The sequence below is a fragment of the Danio rerio genome, chromosome 23 (assembly GCF_052040795.2).
Source record: "Danio rerio strain M-AB ecotype USA chromosome 23, GRCz13ab, whole genome shotgun sequence".
NCBI classification, from domain to species: Eukaryota; Metazoa; Chordata; class Actinopteri; order Cypriniformes; family Danionidae; genus Danio; species Danio rerio.
Window position 1 is genome coordinate 48,354,820 of NC_141043.1, and position 27,034 is coordinate 48,381,853.

A 27,034-nucleotide genomic window follows, 5' to 3' on the forward strand; every position below is an offset into this window, starting at 1 on the left:
TCAATCTACAGAAATACATTTTGAAAAAAAAAAAAGAAAAAAAAAAGACATTTAGTGAGACTAGAAACTTTACTTTGAGGTTTGTATAAAACCTTAATTAGAATTTCTTTTAATAATAAAAAAAATATATATAATTTTATTTAACACTGCAAGTTCGACTGCTTTACTTACAGCCCAACCAAAAAGGTAGGCTTGTCAACTGTAATTTGTATACTGATTTACACAACTGTTAGCATACTAAGTTCCTTTCTTAATTTGATATTTATTAGGTGACACTTTAGAAGCAAACTGAAACTTACACAGATCATATCTTAAATGTGCTTTGCAAAGCATGAGGAACAAGTCAAAGGATTGAGGGGAGAGAGAAGAGAAAAAATAAAACAAAACACAACCAAACTCAGTTCCAGCAAGTAGCCAAGTTTATTAAAAATATACATTTAGAGAAACAAAATTTAGAAATGCACACGTTTAAAAGCACACCCTTTTTTCTTCAAGCAAGCAATTAAACGCTGAGCTGACTTGTCATTGGGGTGAAATCTAGACTTTACCTTCTTCCAAAATGCATGAGGATGGTGAGAGCCAGACTTGGACTTGACAGGAAAATGGCCAGAAATTTCAAATGAACCAGATTCAGTCATCTTTCCAGTAGTGAGTGGGTTGGATACCAAATACAGAGAGCCAGATTCAGTCAGTTCTCCGGTAGTAGGTGGGCTGGACACCACAGAGAAAGACCCAGATTCAGTTAGTTTCTCAGCAGGGAGAGAGCCAGACAATACAAAGGAACTAGACTCTGTGAGCTTCCCAGTAGTGAGTGGGCTAGAAACCACATAGAAGGAACCAGATTCAGTCAGCTTTCCAGTAGCAAGTGGACTAGACACCACAGAAAGAGAACCAGATTCAGTCAGCTTCCCAGTAGCAGGTGGGCTAGACACCGAGGAAGCAGTTTCAGTTGACTTGTCAGTTGGTAGAGGGCCAGACAGCACAAGTGACCCAGACTCCGCAAGCTTCCCAGTAGACAGTGGGCTGGACACCACAAACAAGGAACCAGATTCAGTCAGCTTCTCAGTTGGCTGAGGGCCAAGCGCCACAGTGAGGGAACCAGATTCAGTCAGCTTCTCAGTTGGCTGGGGGCCAAGCGCCACAGTGAGGGAACCAGATTCAGCCAGCTTCTCAGTTGGCTGGGGGCCAAGCACAACAGTGAGGGTACCAGATTCAGTCAGCTTCCCAGTTGGCTGAGGGCCAAGCGCCACAGTGAGGGAACCAGATTCAGTCAGCTTCTCAGTTGGCTGGGGGCCAAGCGCCACAGTGAGGGAACCAGATTCAGCCAGCTTCTCAGTTGGCTGGGGGCCAAGCACAACAGTGAGGGTACCAGATTCAGTCAGCTTCCCAGTTGGCTGAGGGCCAAGCGCCACAGTGAGGGAACCAGATTCAGTCAGCTTCTCAGTTGGCTGAGGGCCAAGCGCCACAGTGAGGGAACCAGATTCAGCCAGCTTCTCAGTTGGCTGGGGGCTAAGCGCCACAGTGAGGGAACCAGATTCAGTCAGCTTGTCAGTTGGCTGGGGCCCAAGCGCCACAGTGAGGGAACCAGATTCAGTCAGCTTCTCAGTTGGCTGAGGCCCAAGCGCCACAGTGAGGGAACCAGATTCAGTCAGCTTCTCAGTTGGCTGGGGGCCAAGCGCCACAGTGAGGGAACCAGATTCAGCCAGCTTCTCAGTTGGCTGGGGGCCAAGCGCCACAGTGGGGGAACCAGATTCAGTCAGCTTCTCAGTTGGCTGGGGGCCAAGCGCCACAGTGGGGGAACCAGATTCAGTCAGCTTCTCAGTTGGCTGGGGGCCAAGAGCCACAGTCAGGGAACCTGATTCAGCCAGCTTCTCAGTTGGCTGAGGCCCAAGCGCCACCGTGAGGGAACCAGATTCAGCCAGCTTCTCAGTTGGCTGAGGCCCAAGCGCCACAGTGAGGGAACCTGATTCAGCCAGCTTCTCAGTTGGCTGAGGCCCAAGCACCACAGTGAGGGAACCTGATTCAGCCAGCTTCTCAGTTGGCTGGGGGCCAAGCGCCACCGTGAGGGAACCAGATTCAGCCAGCTTCTCAGTTGGCCGGGGGCTTGATACCACAGTGAGGGAACCAGATTCTGTTAGCTTCTCAGTTGGCTGGGGTTCAAGCGCCACAGTGAGGGAACCAGATTCAGCCAGCTTCTCAGTTGGCTGGGGGCCAAGCGCCACAGTGAGGGAACCAGATTCAGCCAGCTTCTCAGTTGGCTGGGGGCCAAGCGCCACAGTGAGGGAACCAGATTCAGCCAGCTTCTCAGTTGGCTGAGGCCCAAGCACCACAGTGAGGGAACCAGATTCAGCCAGCTTCTCAGTTGGCTGGGGGCCAAGCACCACAGTGAGGGAACCAGATTCAGCCAGCTTCTCAGTTGGCTGAGGCCCAAGCGCCACAGTGAGGGAACCAGATTCAGTCAGCTTCTCAGTTGGCTGGGGCCCAACCGCCATAGTGAGGGTACCAGATTCAGCCAGCTTCTCAGTTGGCTGGGGTCCGAGCACCACAGTGAGGGAACCAGATTCTGTCAGCTTCTCAGTTTGCTGGGGTCCGAGCACCACAGTGAGCGAACCAGATTCAGTCAGCTTCTCAGTTTGCTGGGGTTGAAGCACCACAGTGAGGGACCCGGATTCAGTCAGCTTCTCAGTTGGCTGGGGGCTAGACAAAGTGAGAGAAACAGAGTGGTTCAGTTTTTCTGTAGGGAGAGGGCTGGATGCCACAGAGACAGGACAAGCAGCAGACAGTGCGCTCGACTTCACAGTAAGGGAACCAGATTCAGTCAGCTTCTCAGTTGGTTGGGGGTTGGATACAACTGTGAGGGAACCAGATTCAGTCAGCTTCTCAGTTGGTTGGGGTCCAAGCACCACAGTAAGGGAACCAGATTCAGTCAGCTTCTCAGTTGGCCGGGGGCTTGATACCACAGTGAGGGAACCAGATTCTGTCAGCTTCTCAGTTGGCTGGGGTTCAAGCACCACAGTGAGGGAACCAGATTCAGTCAGCTTCTCAGTTGGTTGGGGGTTGGATACAACTGTGAGGGAACCAGATTCAGTCAGCTTCTCAGTTGGTTGGGGTCCAAGCACCACAGTAAGGGAACCAGATTCAGTCAGCTTCTCAGTTGGCCGGGGGCTTGATACCACAGTGAGGGAACCAGATTCTGTTAGCTTCTCAGTTGGCTGGGGTTCAAGCACCACAGTGAGGGAACCAGATTCAGTCAGCTTCTCAGTTGGTTGGGGGTTGGATACAACTGTGAGGGAACCAGATTCAGTCAGCTTCTCAGTTGGTTGGGGTCCAAGCACCACAGTAAGGGAACCAGATTCAGTCAGCTTCTCAGTTGGCCTGGGGCTTGATACCACAGTGAGGGAACCAGATTCTGTTAGCTTCTCAGTTGGCTGGGGTTCAAGCACCACAGTGGGGGAACCAGATTCAGTCAGCTTCTCGGTTGGCTGGGGGTTGGATACAACTGTGAGGGAACCAGATTCAGTCAGCTTCTCAGTTGGCTGGGGTCCAAGCACCACAGTAAGGGAACCAGATTCTTTCACTTTCTCTGTTGGCTGGGGTCCGAGCACCACAGTCAGGGAACCAGATTCAGTCAGCTTCTCAGTTGGCCGGGGGCTGGATACCACAGTGAGGGAACCAGATTCTGTTAGCTTCTCAGTTGGCTGGGGGTTGGAAACCACAGTAAGGGAACCAGATTCAGTCAGCTTCTCAGTTGGCCGGGGGCTTGATTCCACAGTGAGGGAACCAGATTCTGTTAGCTTCTCAGTTGGCTGGGGTCCAAGCACCACAGTAAGGGAACCAGATTCTGTCACTTTCTCTGTTGGCTGGGGTCCAAGCACCACAGTAAGGGAACCGGATTCAGTGAGCTTCTCAGTTGGCTGGGGGTTGGATACAACTGTGAGGGAACCAGATTCAGTCAGCTTCTCAGTTGGCCGGGGGCTGGATACAACTGTGAGGGAACCAGATTCTGTTAGCTTCTCAGTTGGCTGTGGTCCAAGCACCACAGTGAGAGAACCAGATTCAGTGAGCTTCTCAGTTGGCTGGGGGTTGGATACAACTGTGAGGGAACCAGATTCAGTCAGCTTCTCAGTTGGCCGGGGGCTGGATACCACAGTGAGGGAACCAGATTCAGCCAGCTTCTCAGTTGGCTGAGGCCCAAGCGCCACAGTGAGGGAACCAGATTCAGTCAGCTTCTCAGTTGGCCGGGGGCTTGATTCCACAGTGAGGGAACCAGATTCTGTTAGCTTCTCAGTTGGCTGGGGTCCAAGCACCACAGTAAGGGAACCAGATTCTGTCACTTTCTCTGTTGGCTGGGGTCCAAGCACCACAGTAAGGGAACCGGATTCAGTGAGCTTCTCAGTTGGCTGGGGGTTGGATACAACTGTGAGGGAACCAGATTCAGTCAGCTTCTCAGTTGGCCGGGGGCTGGATACAACTGTGAGGGAACCAGATTCTGTTAGCTTCTCAGTTGGCTGTGGTCCAAGCACCACAGTGAGAGAACCAGATTCAGTGAGCTTCTCAGTTGGCTGGGGGTTGGATACAACTGTGAGGGAACCAGATTCAGTCAGCTTCTCAGTTGGCCGGGGGCTGGATACCACAGTGAGGGAACCAGATTCTGTTAGCTTCTCAGTTGGCTGGGGTCCGAGCACCACAGTAAGGGAACCAGATTCTTTCACTTTCTCTGTTGGCTGGGGTCCAAGCACCACAGTAAGGGAACCAGATTCAGTCAGCTTCTCAGTTGGCTGGGGGTTGGATACAACTGTGAGGGAACCAGATTCAGTCAGCTTCTCAGTTGGCCGGGGGCTGGATACCACAGTGAGGGAACCAGATTCTGTTAGCTTCTCAGTTGGCTGGGGTTCAAGCACCACAGTGGGGGAACCAGATTCAGTCAGCTTCTCGGTTGGCTGGGGGTTGGATACAACTGTGAGGGAACCAGATTCAGTCAGCTTCTCAGTTGGCTGGGGTCCAAGCACCACAGTAAGGGAACCAGATTCTTTCACTTTCTCTGTTGGCTGGGGTCCGAGCACCACAGTCAGGGAACCAGATTCAGTCAGCTTCTCAGTTGGCCGGGGGCTGGATACCACAGTGAGGGAACCAGATTCTGTTAGCTTCTCAGTTGGCTGGGGGTTGGAAACCACAGTAAGGGAACCAGATTCAGTCAGCTTCTCAGTTGGCCGGGGGCTTGATACCACAGTGAGGGAACCAGATTCTGTTAGCTTCTCAGTTGGCTGGGGTCCAAGCACCACAGTAAGGGAACCAGATTCTGTCACTTTCTCTGTTGGCTGGGGTCCAAGCACCACAGTAAGGGAACCGGATTCAGTGAGCTTCTCAGTTGGCTGGGGGTTGGATACAACTGTGAGGGAACCAGATTCAGTCAGCTTCTCAGTTGGCCGGGGGCTGGATACAACTGTGAGGGAACCAGATTCTGTTAGCTTCTCAGTTGGCTGTGGTCCAAGCACCACAGTGAGAGAACCAGATTCAGTGAGCTTCTCAGTTGGCTGGGGGTTGGATACAACTGTGAGGGAACCAGATTCAGTCAGCTTCTCAGTTGGCCGGGGGCTGGATACCACAGTGAGGGAACCAGATTCTGTTAGCTTCTCAGTTGGCTGGGGTCCGAGCACCACAGTAAGGGAACCAGATTCTTTCACTTTCTCTGTTGGCTGGGGTCCAAGCACCACAGTAAGGGAACCAGATTCAGTCAGCTTCTCAGTTGGCTGGGGGTTGGATACAACTGTGAGGGAACCAGATTCAGTCAGCTTCTCAGTTGGCCGGGGGCTGGATACCACAGTGAGGGAACCAGATTCTGTTAGCTTCTCAGTTGGCTGGGGTCCGAGCACCACAGTAAGGGAACCAGATTCAGTCAGCTTCTCAGTTGGCCGGGGGCTGGATACCACAGTGAGGGAACCTGATTCAGTCAGCTTCTCAGTTGGCTGGGGGTTGGAAACCACAGTAAGGGAACCAGATTCAGTCAGCTTCTCAGTTGGCCGGGGGCCAAGCGCCACAGTGAGGGAACCAGATTCAGTCAGCTTCTCAGTTGGCCGGGGGCTGGATACCACAGTGAGGGAACCAGATTCTGTTAGCTTCTCAGTTGGCTGGGGTCCGAGCACCACAGTAAGGGAACCAGATTCTTTCACTTTCTCTGTTGGCTGGGGTCCAAGCACCACAGTAAGGGGACCAGATTCAGTCAGCTTCTCAGTTGGCTGGGGGTTGGATACAACTGTGAGGGAACCAGATTCAGTCAGCTTCTCAGTTGGCCGGGGGCTGGATACCACAGTGAGGGAACCAGATTCAGTCAGCTTCTCAGTTGGCTGGGGGTTGGAAACCACAGTAAGGGAACCAGATTCAGTCAGCTTCTCAGTTGGCCGGGGGCCAAGCGCCACAGTGAGGGAACCAGATTCAGTCAGCTTCTCAGTTGGCCGGGGGCCAAGCGCCACAGTGAGGGAACCAGATTCAGTCAGCTTCTCAGTTGGCTGGGGTCCAAGCACCACAGTAAGGGAACCAGATTCAGTCAGCTTCTCTGTTGGCCGGGGGCTTGATACCACAGTAAGGGAACCAGATTCAGTGAGCTTCTCAGTTGGCTGGGGGTTGGATACAACAGTGAGGGAACCAGATGCAGTCAGCTTCTCAGTTGGCTGGGGACTAGACACCAACGTAAGGGATCCAGACCCACTCTGCTTCTCATTCTTAGTTGACAGGTCAATTTCCTCAGATAGACACCCTGATGGCCTCAACTTTCTAGTTAATTCAGCAAGTGCAGCACTAGACTCCTTGGTAATGTGGGGACGGGACACCTCAGCAGAGAACGGGATGGTTTGAGGCAACCCCTTAATACCTATTAACACATCTGGTTAGTTTCAGCAACAATTTCTCAGGTTTTAGTGCCAGCACGCAAGTTACCTCTTTGGATAATTAGTCCAGATGCATTCTTTAAAGCAAGTAGAAGAGCCAAGTTAGATTTTGCCATAATTGAATGTGTTTGACCACCTGAGGGAGGGATAGAGGAAAGAAAAATAAATATATACACACACACACAGAAATACATACACACACATATACACACACACAAACCTTCACTCTTAGAGTCACATCGTTTAACACCATCGTGGTTAAATGGACAGCCAATTGGAGAAGTGAATCCTAAAGACAATGTGTCAGGTTAAACAGGTAAAAACTGATATGCACTATAAACGGTAGAAAAGGCAAAAGCAACTTTACCATTGAACATCAACTGACACCATAACAACACTGCAACCAAACATTTACAAATCACCATCTTGACTGCAGCTTGAGCAACAGTCAATCTAGTCCTGCTCTCTGATCAGACAGCTAACCAGAGGTTTTAAAATAACACAGATTTCCACCACCTGGGTTTCTTGTTAAGGTGATTAATGTCAGGTGACCTACTTGTCAACTCTCCAATGGAACCATTGGTTAAATACTCATAGCACAGTAACATTGATCATGGGGCCAGTAAATTCCACATTATTTACCAATATGATTAAGACAAGTGTTTGGGAGGCTACACAACTATATTTTACTGCCTAGATTATTATTTACAAAGTACTGGGAAATAGACAATAATACTAAATTGGGCTACTCACAAATGAGCTACTTGTAATACAACAAATACACTTTTAAACAAGTCTGTGGAATATTAGAAACTGTACTAATTACATAATTGAGTCTTAATTGTTTTACAGACAATACTTTAAAAGATTTGTGGGTCTTGTTTGAAAAACATTTTTATTGTAGTTCAGAAATAAGCTAAATATACAGATGTTGGTCATTTGCTATGTTCACTCATATTCATTTAAATTTCAAAATACATGTACTTTATTATGTAAATATTGACTTTGGGTGGTGAAAGTATAGGCTATTATTATAAGTATACAAAAAACTATTTGAAAGCATCTGACCACATGTACAGTGCGTTTCCAAAAACCATCGTTAGTCATCTAAGGTTGTAGTTTCCATCATTACAAACAGCTAATTTGATGTCTCCCAAATCCATCTTTTTAATGAACATTCACAAACTTGTACACTTGCAACTACACCTCTAGAGCTGCAGTTAGAACCATAATTCCTGGTTGTGTTCTATTCTCAGTTATCCCCCCTATGCTTTATTCCTTTCAACAGTTCCAGCATTTAAATATGGAATGATTAAAGAAAAAGCACACATTAAATTAATCTCTCTTATGTGTTATTAGCTTTCATGTCACAGATATAAAACTACTCTGTTATCTTCTCAGTGGGGACAGGACTGGATCCCACAGATACAGAGCCAGTTTCTTTTATCTTTTTAGTGGTGACAGGACCGAAGAGAGGGGTCTGAATGCAGAACACCACCACCATTATTTACTACAATGCTTAGGGGTCGATCAGCACTGGAAGTACACAAGTTATTTTTTAATTACTATTAAATGAGTCAGAATTGCACTGCATGAAGTAGGGTCTACAGATAGTCACAGAAATGCCAAACTGCACTGCAAGTCTCACCAATACTTAAACTTCATCTTTCAAACTGCAACACATTGTGACCACACCCTGAAGATAAAACCGTACATAATCTGCAGAAATACAAGTTGTGAAAAATCCATCAATATAATCAGGACTTTCAGTGAGAGAAAAGAGCCTTTAGTTTAAGGCTCAAACTATTGATACTTTTAAGAAATCAGCGGTTTAATTAACAGTGAAATCATTTATATCAAAAATCTTTAATGCCAATACGTAACTATGTAAATGTATTTTTATTTAGCACTGTTAGTGCAACAGCTTAACTTCCTTGAGCCCATGCAAAAGTAGGTTTGTCATCTGTAATCCCTATCCTGACTCACATGAATGTTGGTGTACTACTTTCCCTGGTCTTAATTTGATATTTCAGTGGTGACCCTTAAGTAACAGATTTAATTTACACCCAGACCATGCCAACAAATTTAGTTTAGCAGAGCATGAAGCAAAGTCAATAGGGGAAGAAAACTCAAAACACAACAACTCCAGAAAGTAGCCGTTTATTAAAACAATTAATTTAAAAAAAATGTAAAAAAAAATTAGAAATGCACATGCCTAAGAGTACACCCTTTTTTTTGCAAGCAAGCAATTAAATGACGAGCAGACTTGTCATTAGTGTGAAGACGAGACTTGATCTTCTTCCAAAAAGCATGGGAAAGATGATGGCTGGACTGGGGAACAGACTCTATAGGGAGATGACTAGACACCACAGAAGGCAAACCAGACTCCTCAGTAGGCAGAGGGCCGGAAAACTCAAAGGAATCAGATTCATTCAACTTCCCAGAGGTGAGTGGGTTGGACACCACATAGAAAGAACCAGATTTGGTCAGCTTACCAGTGGTATGTGGACTGGACACCACAGAGAGGGAACCAGATTCAGTTAATTTCTTAATAGGAAGAGAGCCAGAGAAAACAATGGAACCAGACTCTGTGAGATTCCCAGTAGTGACTGGGCTGGAGACCACAGAAAAAGAGCCAGATTCTGTCAGCTTTCCAGTAGTATGTGGGCTGGACACTACATAGAGGGAACCAGATTCAGTTAACTTCCTAAAAGGGAGAGAGCCAGACAAAACAATGGAACCAGACTCTGTGAGATTCCCAGTAGTAAGTGGGCTGGACACAACATCGAGGGAACCAGATTCTTTCAACTTGCCAGTAGCAGGTTGGCTTGACACCGCAGAGAGAGAACTAGATTCATTCTGGTTTCCAGTAGCAAGGGGGTTGGACACCATATAGTGGGAACCAGATTCGGTAAGCTTATCAGTAGGGAGAGAGCCAGACAATTTAAAGTAACCAGAATCAGTCAGGTTCCCCGTAGAAGGTGGGCTAGACACCACATAGAGAGAACCAGATTCAGTCAGCTTTTCAGTTGGAAGAGGCCCAGACAATACAAAGGAACCAGATTCAGTCAGCTTCCCAGTAGCAGGTGGGTTAGACACTACAGAGGAGGAAGCAGTTTCAGTTGACTTGTCAGTTGGTAGAGGGCCAGACAGCACAAGCGACCCAGACTCCGCAAGCTTCCCAGTAGACAGTGGGCTGGACACCACAAATAGAGAACCAGATTCAGTCAGCTTCCCAGTTGGCTGGGGGCTGGATAACACTGTGAGGGAACCAGATTCAGTCAGTTTCCCAGTTGGCTGGGGTCCGAGCACCACAGTAAGGGAACCAGATTCAGTCAGCTTCTCAGTTTGCTGTGGGCTGAGGACCACAGTGAGGGAACCAGATTCAGTCAGCTTCTTAGTTGGCTGGGGGCTGGATACAACTGTGAGGGAACCAGACTGTGTCAATTTATCTATAGGGAGAGGGCTGGACACCACAGAGAGAGGACAAGCAGCTGACATAGAGTTTGACACCATGGTGAGGGAACCAGATTCAGTCAGTTTCCCAGTTGGCTGAGGTCCGAGCACCACAGTAAGTGATTCAGATTCTGTTAGCTTCTCAGTTGGCTGGCGGTTGGACACAACAGTGAGGGAACCAGATTCTTTCACTTTCTCAGTTGGCTGGGGTGTGAGCACCACAGTAAGGGAACCAGATTTAGTGAGCTTTTCAGTTGGCTGGGGGTTGGATACAACAGTGAGGGAACCAGATTTAATCAGCTTCTCAGTTGGCTGGGGGCTGGATAACACAGTGAGGGAACCAGATTCTGTTGGCTTCTCAGTTGGCTGGGGTCCAAGCACCACAGTAAGGGAACCAGATTCTTTGACTTTCTCTGTTGGCTGGGGTGTGAGCACCACAGTGAGGGAACCAGATTCAGTGAGCTTCTCAGTTGGCTGGGGACTAGACACCAACGTAAGGGATCCAGACCCACTCTGCTTCTCATTCTTAGTTGACAGGTCAATTTCCTCAGATAGACACCCTGATGGCCTCAACTTTCTAGTTAATTCAGCAAGTGCAGCACTAGACTCCTTGGTAATGTGGGGACGGGACACCTCAGCAGAGAACGGGATGGTTTGAGGCAACCCCTTAATACCTATTAACACATCTGGTTAGTTTCAGCAACAATTTCTCAGGTTTTAGTGTCAGCACGCAAGTTACCTCTTTGGATAATTAGTCCAGATGCATTCTTTAAAGCAAGTAGAAGAGCTAAGTTAGATTTTGCCATAATTGAATGTGTTTGACCACCTGAGGGAGGGATAGAGGAAAGAAAAATAAATATATACATACACACACACAGAAATACATACACACACATATACATATACACACACAAACCTTCACTCTTAGAGTCACATCGTTTAACACCATCGTGGTTAAATGGACAGCCAATTGGAGAAGTGAATCCTAAAGACAATGTGTCAGGTTAAACAGGTAAAAAATGATATGCACTATAAACGGTAGAAAAGGCAAAAGCAACTTTACCATTGAACATCAACTGACACCATAACAACACTGCAACCAAACATTTACAAATCCCCATCTTGACTGCAGCTTGAGCAACAGTCAATCTAGTCCTGCTCTCTGATCAGACAGCTAACCAAAGGTTTTAAAATAACACAGATTTCCACCACCTGGGTTTTTTGTTAAGGTGTCAGGTGACCTGCTTGTCAACTCTCTTCTTCTTCCTGTTGTGTTATTGGCGGTTCACATTCTTAAATAGAGCATTACCGCCATCTACTGTGGGTTATAGATCAGAGACTCATTCCTTTTCCTCTAGTCCAGTGGTTCTCAAACTGCAGTACATGTACCACTAGTGGTACGCGAGCTTCCTTCTGGTGGTGCGCGGAGGAATCAAATATGTAATATGTACATGCTACAAATATTTCAAAATTTATCAAAAATGATTTATATATGAACACGTCATATATAATAATATTCATTATATGACATATAGCCTTTATTTCTGAGGTCCAGGCATTTTCAAACATGTTGTACCTTCAAAGATTTTTTTAAAAACCAAACAGAATGAAGGTAAATAAGAGTGTCTTGTATACAGGAAAGGCTAATATCAAGTCAAAGCTAATCGCTGAAGCTATCTTTAATTTCTTTACAATAAACTGTAGAAATGTCATCTCACCACTGTCCTTTCCATCACCACACACATTTATAAAAAATATTTAAAAGGAGACTACCTAAAATATACCTTTAGAATACCTAAAAGGAGGGTGAATAGTATGAAAAATAAATAATAGAAAGGTAGTACATTTTTTAAAGTAGATTTTTATTGTTAGTTCGTCAGAAAAAAAGGAACTTGAACAAAATTATACATATTTTTCTTTTAATATAGGATCAAAGGACATAAAGGGGCCGTAGTTATGAATTACTCATATGCTGGATAAGTTGGTGGGTCATTCCGCTGTGGCAATCCCAGGTTAAAAAAGGTACTAAGCCAAAAAGAAAATGAATGAATAAATGAATTAGAAATCCCCCAAAAATGCACTTAATTACAGTAATGTGAGTAGTTGTAATTCGTTACCTCCACCACGGGCTATTTTGAGCTGAAACTCAACACACTCAAGACACATAAGAGACACATTTGGCATCTAGTCAAAAGTGGCATAATTTGTTTGCTTTAAAGGGTCGTGACACCCCCTCTTTCGGTTCAGGTCTACCTCTGAATTTTTTCAAAAGATGCATCATAATGGGCGGAGCTCCACGAGCAGAGGGCAGGAGTGGGCGTGGCCAGCAGAGCATGGGAGAATGAGGGGAGCGAACAACTGTGTCAGTCGCCTCACAAAATGAGACTCAAACCGTGAGACGCATGAGTTTATAGTTTACAAAGTTAAAATGCAAAGAAATAATCAGTAATTTAATGCCCTGCTATATTTGTTATTCATAATTTCATACACAGATAACAACAATCTATATCATTATAAAGACAATCGAGTTCATATAAACACTATAAATGAGGACGTCTCCCTCAATCCCCGGGTCTGAATGCAGACTCAGTGCAGCAGGTCTCTTGCCCTGTCTGTTTTAACCATTAGCCCTGCTGGTAATCTGGAGGATTTAGGTGAACACAGCAGCACGGCGATGTGTCTAAATGTGAACGAACTCCTGATAAAAGACGACACAAACAGCTATGCTGTATCGGCCCTGACAGCATCGTGGGGAAAAACATGCAACAAACCCTGTGGATCATGGAAACAAACACACACGACCCTTCATGAACAGCTAAATACTGCGTGGCGTGGGTCCGTGTCTCACAGCTTGGCACTGGCAGGTCTGTCTAGCCTTTGGAAAGCACATGCAGTCATGAATAATTAAGAAGCCGGCTCTTCTTATAGGATAAGAAACCTCCAATATGAATAATAATGAGAAACCGATGCGTCATCTTTGCACTTGCAGTTTTGCGAAATTATCCAGTTTCCCCTACAATTAAAGCTGACAGGAGCTCAAGTTAGCTGTTTGCCCTTTAATTGTGATCTTTGGTGTTCCCTCTTAGTGTCAACCTTTAAACCGCAGACACGCTGACATTGTGGCTTTTGCATCTCTTCTCGCTAGGTGCAGAATACTTTTGTCTTGGACCTCCCCACAACCCCCCTCTGTTTCATTATGGCTCAAAGATTTGCTCTTCTTTTTAAAACTTGAGAAAATTAAATACAATATCAGAGGTAGGGGAGAACATATGGAACAAAATCAATGCCAAAAGTCTCGAATTAAAAAGCTTGTTGAATAGCACAAACTGAAAAGATAATACATCGTATTAACAAGTTCTTGCATTTTAATGACTTGAAATCCAGGGTTTGTATTTTTAGGTCCTGAAATTTAACATAGCCGTTTATTTAAGCTGTGAATATTTAAATGAAAAAATATTTCAAACATGTTTTCATACTTAAAAATTCAATAATTCATATTCAATTTAATCTAAAAATACAAACCCTGGAATTCAAGTCATTAAAATGCAAGAACTTGTTAATACGATGTATTATTTTTTCAGTTTGTGCTATTCAACAAGCTTTTTAATTCAAGACTTTTGGCATTGATTTTGTTCCATAATAACATTTTTTTGAAAAATGGCAACAATTTATTGCATTCTTTATTCACTTAGATGTGGATTGAGTGATGGTACATGTGTATGTATGTATATGGTTTGTTATTATATTTTTTTCTGTATTTGTATTTTATTTTATTTATTATTACTTTGTTTATTTTATTTATTTATTCATTTGTAGATGTTGTTTTTTTTTTGGGGGGGGGGGGGGTGTTTTGTGGATCGTTATAAAATGTAAAATGCTATTTGCAAGAATAAAAATTCCATGACAAAAAAAAAAGCTGACAGGAGCTAACATTATCTTAACTGATGCTCAACACACACACGTCTGTTTACATGTCAAAAAAGTGCTCGAGGGTTTCGAGAAGGAATTTGAGAGAAATTAGTCAAAGTGTCCTCAAAAGTGCTCAGCCTGACTCTGATGTCAGTTTGTGCATCTCATCAGAGGGTGGCGCTGTCCACACCAGCAAAGCTGAAGCACAAAACCTGCATTCTTCTGAGAATTCCTCAGCATGTCAAAACAGGTCAGCACAGCTATGTGTGTGTGTGTGTGTGTGTGTGTGTGTGTGTGTGTGTGTGTGTGTGTGTGTGTGTGTGTGTGTGTGTGTGTGTGTGTGTGTGTGTGTGTGTGTGTGTGTGTGTGTGTGTGTGTGTGTGTGTGTGTGTGTGTGTGTTGGCGTTAAATTGTCTGTGACAGCATTTATTAAAACAGAGAGTGGGTTAGTTTGAAAGGTTATAGTTAGCTTCACATCACTAAGGCATCTCTGAATAGCACCAGACTCTAATAAAGATCTGTGTGTGTGTGTGTGTGTGTGTGTGTGTGTGTGTGTGATGTGTGAACTGCATTTAGTCCTTCACTCACTCTCGGTGACACTTTTTCATGATCTGCCCCACAATCTCTCACTTCCTCGTTTGCCTAAAAAGGGCATATTATACGAGGGAAGTGTGTGTTCTGTGTGCGCGCGCGCGTGTGCGTGTGTGTGTGTGTGTGTGTTTTGCTGTATTGTTAGGACAGTGAGACGTGAGGTTGTTTTGCAGTGGTTTGGTGAAGACATTTTAAATCGTGAACTGAGTATATCTGAGAGTGTGAGAGATGCAGACAGGTCTCCTGCACGGGCTGTGTTGGACTGCTGATGTTCAGGCCGGCTAAAAACAACAGACGTCAGTGGAAAGTCCCCACACTGCACTGAAACCTGATGTGATTGATTGTGTGTCTTGTGTATGAGTGTCTGTTGTGAATGAGGGAGTGTGTGTGTGTGTGTGTGTGTGTGTGTGTGTGTTTTGTGTATGAGCGAGTGTGTGTGTTGTGTATAAGTATGTGTGTGCACCTGTTGTGTATGTATCTTGTGTGTTTTGTATTGGTGTGTGTGTGTGTGTGTGTGTTGCGTATGAGTGTTTTGTGTATGAGGGAGTGTGTTGTGTGTGTGCGTGCGCGCTTGTTGTGTATTTGTCTTGTGTGTTAGTGTGTTTTGTATTGGTGTGTGTGTGTGTTGTGTATTAGGATGTATGTTTGTGTCAGTTGTGTAAGAGTGTGAGTGTGTGTTGTGTATGAGTGTTGTGTATGATGGAGTTTGTGTGTTGTGTATGAGTGTCTGTTGTGTATGAGGGAGTGTGTGTGTGTTGTGTATGAGTGTCTGTTGTGTATGAGGGAGTGTGTGTGTTGTGTATGAGTGTGTTGTGTATGAGGGAGTGTGTGTGTTGTGTATGAGTGTCTGTTGTGTATGAGGGAGTGTGTGTGTTGTGTATGAGTGTCTGTTGTGTATGAGGGAGTGTGTTGTGTGTGTGTGTGCGCGCCTGTTGTGTATTTGTCTTGTGTATTAGTGTGTTTTGTATTGGTGTGTGTGTGTTGTGTATTAGGATGTATGTTTGTGTCAGTTGTGTAAGAGTGTGGGTGTGTGTTGTGTATGATGGAGTGTGTGTGTTGTGTATGATGGAGTGTTGTGTATGAGTGTCTGTTGTGTATGAGGGAGTGTGTTTGTTGTGTATGAGTGTCTTATGTGTGTGTTTGTGTGTGTGTGTGTGTGTGTGTGTGTGTGTCTGTTGTGTATGTGTCTTGTGTACTAGTGTGTTTTGTATTGGTGTGTGTGTGTTGTGTATAAGGATGTATGTTTGCATCAGTTGTGTAAGAGAGTGTGTTGTGTATGTGTCTTGTGTACTAGTGTGTTTTGTATTGGTGTGTGTGTGTGTTGTGTATAAGGATGTATGTTTGTGTCAGTTGTGTAAGAGAGTGTGTTGTATATGTGTCTTGTGTACTAGTGTGTTTTGTAATGGTGTGTCTGTGTAGTGTATGTTTGTGTGTCTGTTGTGTATGTGTCTGTTGTGTATACACACGTATGCCTGTGTGTGGGTGTGTGTGGTTTGTATAAGTGTGGGTTTGTGTGTGTGTTGTGAGTTTGTGTTGCATATGAGGGAGTGTGTGTTTCATGTGGTGTAAGTTGTGTGACTGTGTGTTTGTATAAGGATGTATATGAGTGTCTGTTGTGTGATGTGTGTGTGTGTGTGTGTGTGGTGTATGTGTGGTGTATGTGTGTCTGTTAGATGTTAGTGTTTTGTATGGCTGTGTGTGTGTGTGTGCGTGTGTGTGGTGTATGTGTGTCTGTTAGATGTTAGTGTTTTGTATGGCTGTGTGTGTGTGTGTGTGTGTGTGTGTGGTGTATGTGTGCCTGTTAGATGTTAGTGTTTTGTATGGCTGTGTGTGTGTGTGTGTGGTGTATGTGTGTCTGTTAGATGTTAGTGTTTTTTATGGCTGTGTGTGTGTGTGTGTGTGTGTGTGTGTGTGTGTGTGTGTGTGTGTGTGTGTGTGTGTGTGTGTGTGTGTGTGTGTGTGTGTGTGTGTGTGTGTGTGTGTGTAATGAACTAAGAGAGCTGACAGGAGAAAGGTGTAAGAGGTTTCAGGACAGGATGAGTGGAAATAAGAAAGACAGAGAGGAGTGTGTTCAACATCAGATCAGAATCCTCATATGCATAACAGACGGTTTCTCCACTTCCTGTTAGAGACAGGAAGTCTCTGAGTCAATGCGGCACTGAAGAGGTTTGTGTGTGTTCCTTTTTTAGTGGTGTTTGCACAAAGTCATGCCTCTTATTATCATGCTGTGAGCTTTAATGCAGGTTATGACTGAGTTCATCTATAATATAGGTAAAATATGGCCAGTGGTGTAGAGTAGCTAATTACAAATACTCAGATGACTGTAATCGAGTCGTTTTTTCTCAGGAATTGTAATTTAGTAAGTGGTTTAAGTAATGTGAACTTTTACTTCTCCTTGAGTACATGTTTAGTGCTGTATCGGTACTTTTACTCCACTACTGTCCTTCAGCCTGCGTCACTACTGTATTATTTCTTGTCTGTGTGGATTAGAAGAATCAGTCCTGTGATTCCTGTCCAATCACTTCACACACAGAAGGTAAATCACCTCATAATGAACTACCTCAAGACATGTGCGATTTATAATTTCAGAAAACTGTTTGGAAGCATTAAAATTGTCCAAGAAGATGTTTCAGGTCACTGATGAGAATATGGCAGATGTTTGTTGTATGATGACCCAAATGGCCTTAAACAGTCAGCAGGTGTAACCCCGCCGGTCCTACGCCACCCAACCCGCTCCGAGCTGGGATCGAATCTACGACCTTCCGCATGGGAGTCTGTTGCTCTAACAAGGAGGCTAAAGACTATGGCCTCTAGCATCTGTCTCTAGAGCACCTTTAGAGGTCAGAGGAGTGAGGTTTACCTGCACAACAGTTACTAGCTAGCCTCCGCTACACTCGCACAAGACATCAACATGACGTCAGATCAACGTTGTACCCTAACATCATGGGGACGTTGTGTTTTGTTTGGAAATTTAAATCTGGTTGACCTCAGAACTCAACGTCAATGTCCAACTTAAAACCAACCAAATATCAGCGTTTAATGCTGTTACAGCTTGACGTTGTGTGGACGTTATCACTATGACGTCTATCAGATGTTGGATTTTGGTTGCCATACCTGATGAATAAATGCCAGTATCTGATGTCAATATGACGCTGGTTTAAGATGTTGGCTCAAAGTTGGATTTTGGTCACTTTCTAACAACCTAAAATCAACCAAATATCAACATCATTTGGCGTTGTTATTGGACATCAGAATAACGTTGTCCTTAGACGCTGAATTTTGGTCTCCTGACATCACAACCTAAATCTAACCTAATATTAATGTCTTATCACGTTGTGTGTCTGCTGGGCAATAACTCGATGCACTACAGAATGTTACGTTTACACACACACACATGCACAAATGACATGTAAATCATTAGCTTTATACAGCGTAACACTCGCTATACTCACTACTTTTGAGTACTTTTAAAAGGTCTACTTTTTACTCCTACTTTAAGTAATTTTTACTACAGATGCTTTCACTCTACTCGCACTACATTTTTAGGCAAGTAATGGCACTTTTACTTGTGTCTGATTTTTCAGCTCTCTGTCCACCACTGTCAGCTTTACACTGAATGCATTAGTGCCGGGTAAACAAACAGTGACAGAAAACACCTTTAATTAATAACCTAAGAAAGCATTAAGATTTCACCACAACGTTTTCCGTCATCATTATCTTTAACAGGGAAGCAAAGATTTCTTTCCTGCAGTGTTTAGCTCCAACTTCCTTCGACGCACCTCCCTCTATGTTTCTAGCATTTCTAGAAAGAGCTTGATTAGCTGGTTCAGGTGTGTTTAATTGAGGTTGGAACTAAAATATGCAGGACACCAGCCCTCCAGGACCGAGTTTGGACACCCATGCTTTAGGCAAGCCTGACAAAGCTGACCTGTACCAACTCATACCATGCCGTACTGTACCAGTCAGTGGAAATGGGCCATTATTGTGTAGGGCTGCGCTATGTCAATATGGGAGACCACATGGGAACACTAGGTTGCTGTTGGAAGTGGTGTTAGTGAGGCCAGCAGGGGGCGCTCAACCTGCGGTCTGTGTGAGTCCTAATGCCCCAGTATAGTGAAGAGGACACTACTGTCAGTGAGCGCAGTCTTTCAGATGAGATGTTAAACCGATGTCCTGACTCTCTGAGGTCGATAATAATCCCACGGCACTTCTGGTAAATAGTAAAGGGCGTCACACACCAGATGCGCTGCTCAGCGCCGCGACACGACGCGCACAAGACAGTTGAAAGTACCGCACTAATCAAATGGTGCGGCAGAAATATGAACAGTGTCCTGAGTCGTGGCTGGGCGCCGCCGACTTGCAGCGCAGTGTGTACCCTGATAGAAAACTATGTTTAGAATTGTGAAATGCAAGGCGCGATGTCTTATTCGCTATGTCTGGTTTGGAAACCTGTCTGTTCAATGGAAAAATAAATTGGTTCATATTTAAAAAACAGCCATGAAAATCATAGGAATAAAACAAAACGAGCCCATACAGACTCTATATGAACAGGCGGTCATGAGACGAGCCATAAATATTAGTGCTGATTCCAAACATCCTCTCTTCAGTGAATATCAGCTTTTACCATCAGGAAAAAGACTGAGAATGCCCATGTGTAAAACCAGTAGACTGAAGCTTTCGTTTGTTCCTACCTCGATTAAACTGTTGAACTCTACTAATAACACTGCATCATTAGCACCTGACTGGGTTCTGTGTTTTATATATTTCCCATTTATATACAGTCTTCCCTGCTGAAAAAAACAGCTTAAACCAGTCCAAGCTGGTTGGCTGGTTTTAGCTGGTTGACCAGGCTGGTTTTAGAGGAGTTTTGGCCACTTCCAGGCGGGTTTCCAGCCATTTCCAGCCTGGTCTTAGCTGGTCAGGCTGGAAAATGACCAGCTTGACCAGCCTAGTTTAAGCTGGACACAGCTGGTTTTGGCTGGGCTCCCAGCCCGGCTAGGCTGGTCAAGCTGGTCATCTTCTAGCCTGACCAGCTAAGACCATACTGGAAATGTCCAAAACCTCTCTAAAACCAGCCTGGTTGACTAGCTAAAACCAGTCTAGGCTGGTTTAAGTGTTTTTTTTTTCTATTTATCTTGTAAACAAGGTAATTTCTTAATTGTTTGTTCTTAATTGTTTTGTTTGTTTTATTTATTTTACTGTCTGTTTAGAGCAATGTTGTAGCACCTTTTTCGCCCTAGACAAATTTCCTCTCGTTGACAAAGTTTATCCTATCCTATACTATCCTACCCTAGTGTGCTGGCCAAATTCCCTCCATCCGCCCTTACCCATCATGCCTTCCAATCATCCCCATCCACTGAATTGGCTCTATCTCTGTCTCTCCACTCCTAACTATAGCTGGTGTGTGGTGAAGCACTGGTGGTGTTGCCCAGTGGCTGCCGCCGCAGTTGAGCCGCACACTGGTGGAGGTGTGAAGAGACCCCCCCCCCCCCCCTCATGATTGTGAAGCACTTTGGGTGTATAACCATACACAATAAATGCACTATATAAATGCACATACTCTTAAAGAGATTGTGATGATGCCTAATCTGCTTTTAATTGTTTAAATTAAACTGAACTGAATGATGTTACAGTGATGTTTACACCATATCTGCATTTTGAAATCACAGCACCAGCCGGAGGTTTGCAGTCCACAGCATGTTGCTGCAATGTTTACAGTGCTGGTCCCACTTCCATGTTTCTTCTCACCGCACTCACGGCCTCACTTTCATTTTTTAAAACGGCTGCCGTGTGAAATATATTACAGTATTTGGTCGTTTGTTTACATTACTATAGTTGTTGTGCTACCATAGCAACTGTCGGCTCACCGCAACAGTTCTTGGCTAAAGTCCAGAAGGGATACAGCTGCGGATACGCTCATCAGTGTAGCATAACTATTATGACATCAATAATAATCTTTACATGACTGTGAGGGTTGAGGTACAGGTAGATGTCCACAAAATACCATTTAATGGGTACTTTTATAAATAATATGAATATTACTTGGTATAATTACTGTTTTTAAAGAGAAGACATTAATAAAATACAGTTTAATGGGTAATTTAATTATGTGAATATTACTGTTTTTACATTACTGTGATGGGCGGGAGTAGAGTTGGAGTAGACATTGATTAATTATAAATATCATAACTGTATGGCTGTGTGTGTTGTGTATAAGGTGTGTCTGTAGTGTTTGTGTATTTGTGGTGTGTTAGTGTGTTGTATGGCTGTGTGTGTTGTGTATAAGGTGTGTCTGTAGTGTTTGTGTATTTGTGGTGTGTTAGTGTGTTGTATGGCTGTGTGTGTTGTGTATAAGGTATGTCTGTAGTGTTTGTTTGTGTATTTGTGGTGTGTTAGTGTGTTGTATGGCTGTGTGTGTTGTGTATAAGGTGTGTCTGTAGTGTTTGTGTATTTGTGGTGTGTTAGTGTGTGTTGTATGGCTGTTTGTGTTGTGTATAAGGTGTGTCTGTAGTGTTTGTGTATTTGTGGTGTGTTAGTGTGTTGTATGGCTGTGTGTGTTGTGTATAAGGTGTGTCTGTAGTGTTTGTGTATTTGTTGTGTGTTAGTGTGTGTTGTATGGCTGTGTGTGTTGTGTATAAGGTATGTCTGTAGTGTTTGTGTATTTGTTGTGCGTTAGTGTGTGTTGTATGGCTGTGTGTGTTGTGTATAAGGCGTGTCTGTAGTGTTTGTGTATTTGTGGTGTGTTAGTGTGTTGTATGGCTGTGTGTGTTGTGTATAAGGCGTGTCTGTAGTGTTTGTGTATTTGTGGTGTGTTAGTGTGTTGTATGGCTGTGTGTGTTGTGTATAAGGCGTGTCTGTAGTGTTTGTGTATTTGTGGTGTGTTAGTGTGTTGTATGGCTGTGTGTGTTGTGTATAAGGCGTGTCTGTAGTGTTTGTGTATTTGTTGTGCGTTAGTGTGTGTTGTATGGCTGTGTGTGTTGTGTATAAGGCGTGTCTGTAGTGTTTGTGTATTTGTGGTGTGTTAGTGTGTTGTATGGCTGTGTGTGTTGTGTATAAGGCGTGTCTGTAGTGTTTGTGTATTTGTGGTGTGTTAGTGTGTTGTATGGCTGTGTGTGTTGTGTATAAGGCGTGTCTGTAGTGTTTGTGTATTTGTGGTGTGTTAGTGTGTTGTATGGCTGTGTGTGTTGTGTATAAGGCGTGTCTGTAGTGTTTGTGTATTTGTGGTGTGTTAGTGTGTTGTATGGCTGTGTGTGTTGTGTATAAGGCGTGTCTGTAGTGTTTGTGTATTTGTGGTGTGTTAGTGTGTTGTATGGCTGTGTGTGTTGTGTATAAGGCGTGTCTGTAGTGTTTGTGTATTTGTTGTGTGTTAGTGTGTGTTGTATGGCTGTGTGTGTTGTGTATAAGGCGTGTCTGTAGTGTTTGTGTATTTGTGGTGTGTTAGTGTGTTGTATGGCTGTGTGTGTTGTGTATAAGGTATGTCTGTAGTGTTTGTGTATTTGTTGTGCGTTAGTGTGTGTTGTATGGCTGTGTGTGTTGTGTATAAGGCGTGTGTAGTGTTTGTTTGTGTATTTGTTGTGTGTTAGTGTGTGTTGTATGGCTGTGTGTGTTGTGTATAAGGCGTGTGTAGTGTTTGTTTGTGTATTTGTTGTGTGTTAGTGTGTGTTGTATGGCTGTGTGTGTTGTGTATAAGGCGTGTGTAGTGTTTGTTTGTGTATTTATTGTGTGTTAGTGTGTGTTGTATGGCTGTGTGTGTTGTGTATAAGGCGTGTGTAGTGTTTATTTGTGTATTTGTTGTGTGTTAGTGTGTGTTGTATGGCTGTGTGTGTTGTGTATAAGGCGTGTGTAGTGTTTGTTTGTGTATTTGTTGTGTGTTAGTGTGTGTTGTATGGCTGTGTGTGTTGTGTATAAGGGGTGTGTAGTGTTTGTTTGTGTATTTGGTGTGTGTGTTAGTGTTTGTTGTATGCCTGTGTGTGTTATAAGGTGTGTCTGTAGTGTTTGTTTGTGTATTTGTTGTGTGTTAGTGTGTGTTGTATGGCTGTGGGTGTTATGTATAAGGCGTGTGTAGTGTTTGTTTGTGTATTTGTTGTGTGTTAGTGTGTGTTTAATGGCTGTGGGTGTTATAAGGTGTGTCTGTAGTGTTTGTTTGTGTATTTGTTGTGTGTTAGTGTGTGTTGTATGGCTGTGTGTGTTATGTATAAGGCGTGTGTATAGTGTTTGTTTGTCTATCTGGTGTGTGTTAGTGTGTGTTGCGTATAAGGGGTGTGTAGTGCTTGTTTGTGTATTTGGTGTGTGTGTGTTAGTGTGTATTCAGTATATGTGTAAAATATCATTAACAGTTCATTTAATAAATAATATAAATAATTCTTGTTATCTTGTGGCTGCAGCTGTATCCCCTATAGCAACATTATGTCAATGTATGGTTTAAGAATGTTATTGTATTTACTATAAATCACCATGGTGTTTTTCTTTCTTTATATGGGTGTGCGTAACGCCACTTAATATGATCTTAAGACAAACCTAAAGGTCTGGATTTGGAAAATGTAAATTTCCGTTCCGTACCCTTTCCAGAATATCTCTGTCCAGCCTTTCTCCACACAGAGATGATTTGGGCATTTCAGATGTGTTGTTGTTTTAAAGCACACAGTCGCTCTCAGAGCTCACCATCTTCGCAGAATGACCATTTTCTTTCTTTGACTGGCAAATTAGTTTCCTCTAAACACACACACACACACACACACACACACACTCACACACACTCACACACACTCACACACACATACACAAACTCCACCCAGAAGCATAAGCTGACTTCCACAGCCTGACGTTAGACTGTAGAATTTACATCTCGTTTCCCCTGGGCCTATAAAACACACGCTAGCAGGGCTGTTATACTAGGGGTGCCCAAGTTCGGTCCTGGAGGGCCGGTGTCCTGAATACTTTAGTTCCAACCCCAATTAAACACACCTGAACCGCTAATCAAGCTCTTTCTAGGTATACTAGAATTTGCAGGCAGGTGTGCTGAAGGAAGTTAAAGCTAAACCCTGCAGGACAGCGGCCCTTCAGGACCGAGTTTGGACACCCTGCTGAAAAATTCAGCTTAAACCAGCCTTGGCTGGTTTTAGCTGGTTGACCAGGCTGGTTTTAGAGGGGTTTTGGTTACTTCCAGGCTGGTTTCCAGCCATTTCCAGCCTGGTCTTAGCTGGTCAGGCTGGGAGATGACCAGCTTGACCAGCCTAGCCATGCTTGGAGTCTAGCCAAAACCAGCTATGTCCAGCTTAAACTAGGATGGTCAGGCTGGTTTTAGCTGGATTTGGCTGGTCATTTTCCAGACTGACCAGCTAAGACCAGGCTGGAAATGGCTGGAAACCAGCCTGGAAATGGCCAAAACCCCTCTAAAACCAGGCTGGTCAACCAGCTAAAACCAGCCAACCAGCCTAGGCTGGTTTAAGCTGGATTTTTCAGCAGGGCACCCCTGTAGTTGTACAGTTCAACACAACACTATTTTCCAATCTCTAAACGTCACGTTGGTTCAGTGGTTACTGGTTAGCACTGTAGTATTAAAGCAAGAAGGTCACTGGTTCGAGTCCCGGCTGGGCCAGTTTGCATGCTCTCCCCGTGTTGGCATTTGTTTCCTCTGGGTGCTCCGATTTCCCCCACAGTCCAAGCACATGTGATGCAGATGGACTAAATTGGCCGTAGTGTATGAGTGTGTGTGAATGAGTGTGTATGGGTGTTTCTGGTTTGACTTTCATTCACCATCATTCGTTTTAATAAGCTCCCGTTCCATTTTATCTGTATATGTTTTACTGAAACACATAAACTCTACAGGTGCCTGATAGTCAGATGTGGAGCTGACATTAATCAGATTCACTCTAGTGAACTGCATCCATGTTAGCACGTCATGTTTGATGTGGTCATTTCACAGTAGGAACACACACAGGTTCGAAGACTCGTTCTCGCCACCTACAGTGCAGTTCGGCCAGGTGTACATCCGCGCTAAAATATCATGGTGAAAGTCATCATAACTTGCGTAGAATCAACACAGCTCCCAACCAACTTTGAGAATAGATCAACGGCCATATTTTTTAATCTCCTGATAAGAGTCTCTCGTTAACTCCGATAACGGCCCACCACTCAATTTAATGCAGTGCTTCATGTCTGCAGATTTTTAAAGAAATCAGATCTTAAACGTGACAATATTTTAATGGAAAGTCAAAAAAAAGCAAAAAAATTAAAAGTCTGTGTGAATATAGCCTGTTCCAGAACCTTCTCTTCAGCTGTTCCTCTGCTATCTGACTGATTTAATGAGCTTTGTATTAACTGAGGATACTTAAGTAATCTTTGTCGCTCACAGGTTACACACTTCGCTCTCAGGCCCCGTTTACACTAATGTGTTTTCGTTTTAAAACGCTTAAGTTTTGGAAACGCTGGAAAGGCCGTTTTCATTCTAAAGCGCTGCTGCTCCGTCTCAGTGTAGATGAGGGAAAACGGAGACATCTGAAAACGGAGGCGGGGCTGCCTGATTCGCTATCTGATTGGGGCTTTTGTGTCATTGCGTATCCTTCCCTTATTCGTCAAGGCTCTATCACATGACTATAACACATGGCTTTAACGCTACCAGAAGACTTCACTGTAAACAACAACACGGACACAGAAATGGGAGCGTTGTTTGCACTATTGTCTGTTTTAGGCGGCATTGTGCAGTTATTCATTTGATACGTTTAGTAACTCGACCTCGTCGTCTGTCCACAAAAATACCTCTCTTGCTTTCTTTGCCATCGCGTTCATTGTTCAACCGGCGTTTGTTGACTAACAATAACCAAATGGCGAGTGAGACGCATGCTTCCTGTTTATACTAGAACGCGCATGCCCAGAGTGCGCCAATGGTCACGTGATATACGTTTTTGGTGGCGTAGTGTGGACGGAGAAATGTTCAGAAACGCTAGTGTGGACGCGGATCGTTTTTGATCTAAAACGCCGTTTTAAAACTAAAACAGGGCCTAAACTGCCTGCCACCGATCAGATGCCGGAGTCTTGATAAACTCAAATGATAAGCATGCGTCTGCTCTGGCCTCGAATACTTTCTACACACCCAGGAAAAAGAATCCTGATTTTGTGTGTGTGTGTGTGTGTGTGTGTGTGTCTGCCTTGCGGGCACACATTCTCTTTTCACTACATTAGTCAGCGTGTGTTCGCATGTTGTGTCAGAGACGTCTCTCGCTCTGGTCAGACCAGTGAGAACATGAGCGTGAATTCCTCAGCTCCAGAAGATCTGCCTTCAACACTCCGCAGAGTCTCCCTTCTGCCAGTTATCCTTTTATAGGCGTATTACAGAAGTAAATTGTATTGTTGCAATTACATGTTTGAAGCTTTTCTTTCCACAATACTGTATAATCAATAGATAAGCTCCAAAAAAAACATTTGATCAAACTACGCAGTGTGTTGCTTATGCTATGTGTGTGTATACGCAGTGTATGTGTGTTAATGCAAGAGCGTACGGTTGTTTCACATTTTGGGTTGCGGCTGGAAGGGCATCCGCTGCCTAAAACATATGCTGGATAAGTTGGCGGTTCATTCCTCTGTGGCGACCCCTGATTAATAAAGGGACTAAGCCGATAAAATGTAAGAATAAATGTGAAATGTTGTGCACCACCATTGCAGATGATTAAGAAAAATGCTCAATTTAATCAAGAAAAGATCAGTGCTGCGTCGTGTAGTTAGAACACTGTTGAGTACACTAGCCTTTTAAATAGTCAGGAGTATTTTCAGTTAATATTTCAACACGTAGTCGTCCAGATCATGTTCTATTAAGATATGAAGTCTTCAGCATTTGGCGCTGTTATGAACACCACTGCAAATACAATGCCAATATTCCTCAACACACTCTAAAGATTTAAATAATAAATAATAATTGTTCACAGGACTTTGAAATGCCCACAGTATTATCACAGTGGTATATGTTCATTATCAGGATACACTGAATTATTGAATATCGGCACCCGTCTATCCTTTTATTAATCCCTGTTTTCAGGGGCTTACATCATTAAGAAAACAGTGATATTTTTATTATTGGAAAATGAAACCTATTTATTTTATTTCTTGAAAATACACTCAAAAAATTCTTGCTTGGTTGTCAACAAACTCGGTCCTGGAGGGTTGGTGTCCTGCAAAGTTTAGTTCCAACCCCAATCAGA

General features: G+C 44.0%; 3 protein-coding genes and 1 long non-coding RNA gene across 4 annotated transcripts in view; 1 reads left to right on the forward strand and 3 right to left on the reverse strand.

Moving 5' to 3' along the window:
- Positions 1–27,034, reverse strand: part of tfr2 (transferrin receptor 2) — a 1,009,002-nt gene that overhangs the window by 500,067 nt on the left and 481,901 nt on the right. The window lies entirely within an intron of this gene.
- LOC147831391 (uncharacterized) lies at positions 39–1,011 on the forward strand. Its single transcript, XR_015524168.1, has 2 exons — positions 39–865; positions 920–1,011. It is a non-coding gene; the product is annotated as an uncharacterized LOC147831391 (long non-coding RNA).
- si:ch73-160p18.4 lies at positions 398–7,349 on the reverse strand. Its single transcript, XM_087307849.1, has 4 exons — positions 7,252–7,349; positions 7,105–7,173; positions 6,934–7,020; positions 398–6,868 (listed from the first exon to the last, which is right to left on the reverse strand). The coding sequence occupies exons 1-4, from the start codon at positions 7,307–7,309 to the stop codon at positions 453–455; spliced, it is 6,630 nt and encodes a 2,209-aa protein (XP_087163975.1). The 5' UTR covers positions 7,310–7,349; the 3' UTR covers positions 398–452.
- Positions 9,029–11,501, reverse strand: si:ch73-160p18.3. Its single transcript, XM_087307880.1, has 4 exons — positions 11,404–11,501; positions 11,257–11,325; positions 11,080–11,166; positions 9,029–11,014 (listed from the first exon to the last, which is right to left on the reverse strand). The coding sequence occupies exons 1-4, from the start codon at positions 11,459–11,461 to the stop codon at positions 9,084–9,086; spliced, it is 2,145 nt and encodes a 714-aa protein (XP_087164006.1). The 5' UTR covers positions 11,462–11,501; the 3' UTR covers positions 9,029–9,083.

Excerpts from the sequence above, each read along its gene's own strand:
- si:ch73-160p18.4 (XM_087307849.1), bottom strand. The coding sequence starts at position 7,309 with ATGGTGATTTGTAAATGTTTGGTTGCAGTGTTGTTATGGTGTCAGTTG. Across the intron at positions 7,174-7,251 it reads GTGTCAGTTGATGTTCAATG|GATTCACTTCTCCAATTGGC; the intron begins GTAAAGTTGCTT and ends CATTGTCTTTAG. Across the intron at positions 7,021-7,104 it reads ATGTGACTCTAAGAGTGAAG|GTGGTCAAACACATTCAATT; the intron begins GTTTGTGTGTGT and ends TCCCTCCCTCAG.
- si:ch73-160p18.3 (XM_087307880.1), bottom strand. The coding sequence starts at position 11,461 with ATGGGGATTTGTAAATGTTTGGTTGCAGTGTTGTTATGGTGTCAGTTG. Across the intron at positions 11,167-11,256 it reads ATGTGACTCTAAGAGTGAAG|GTGGTCAAACACATTCAATT; the intron begins GTTTGTGTGTGT and ends TCCCTCCCTCAG. Across the intron at positions 11,015-11,079 it reads TGGACTAATTATCCAAAGAG|GTATTAAGGGGTTGCCTCAA; the intron begins GTAACTTGCGTG and ends ATGTGTTAATAG.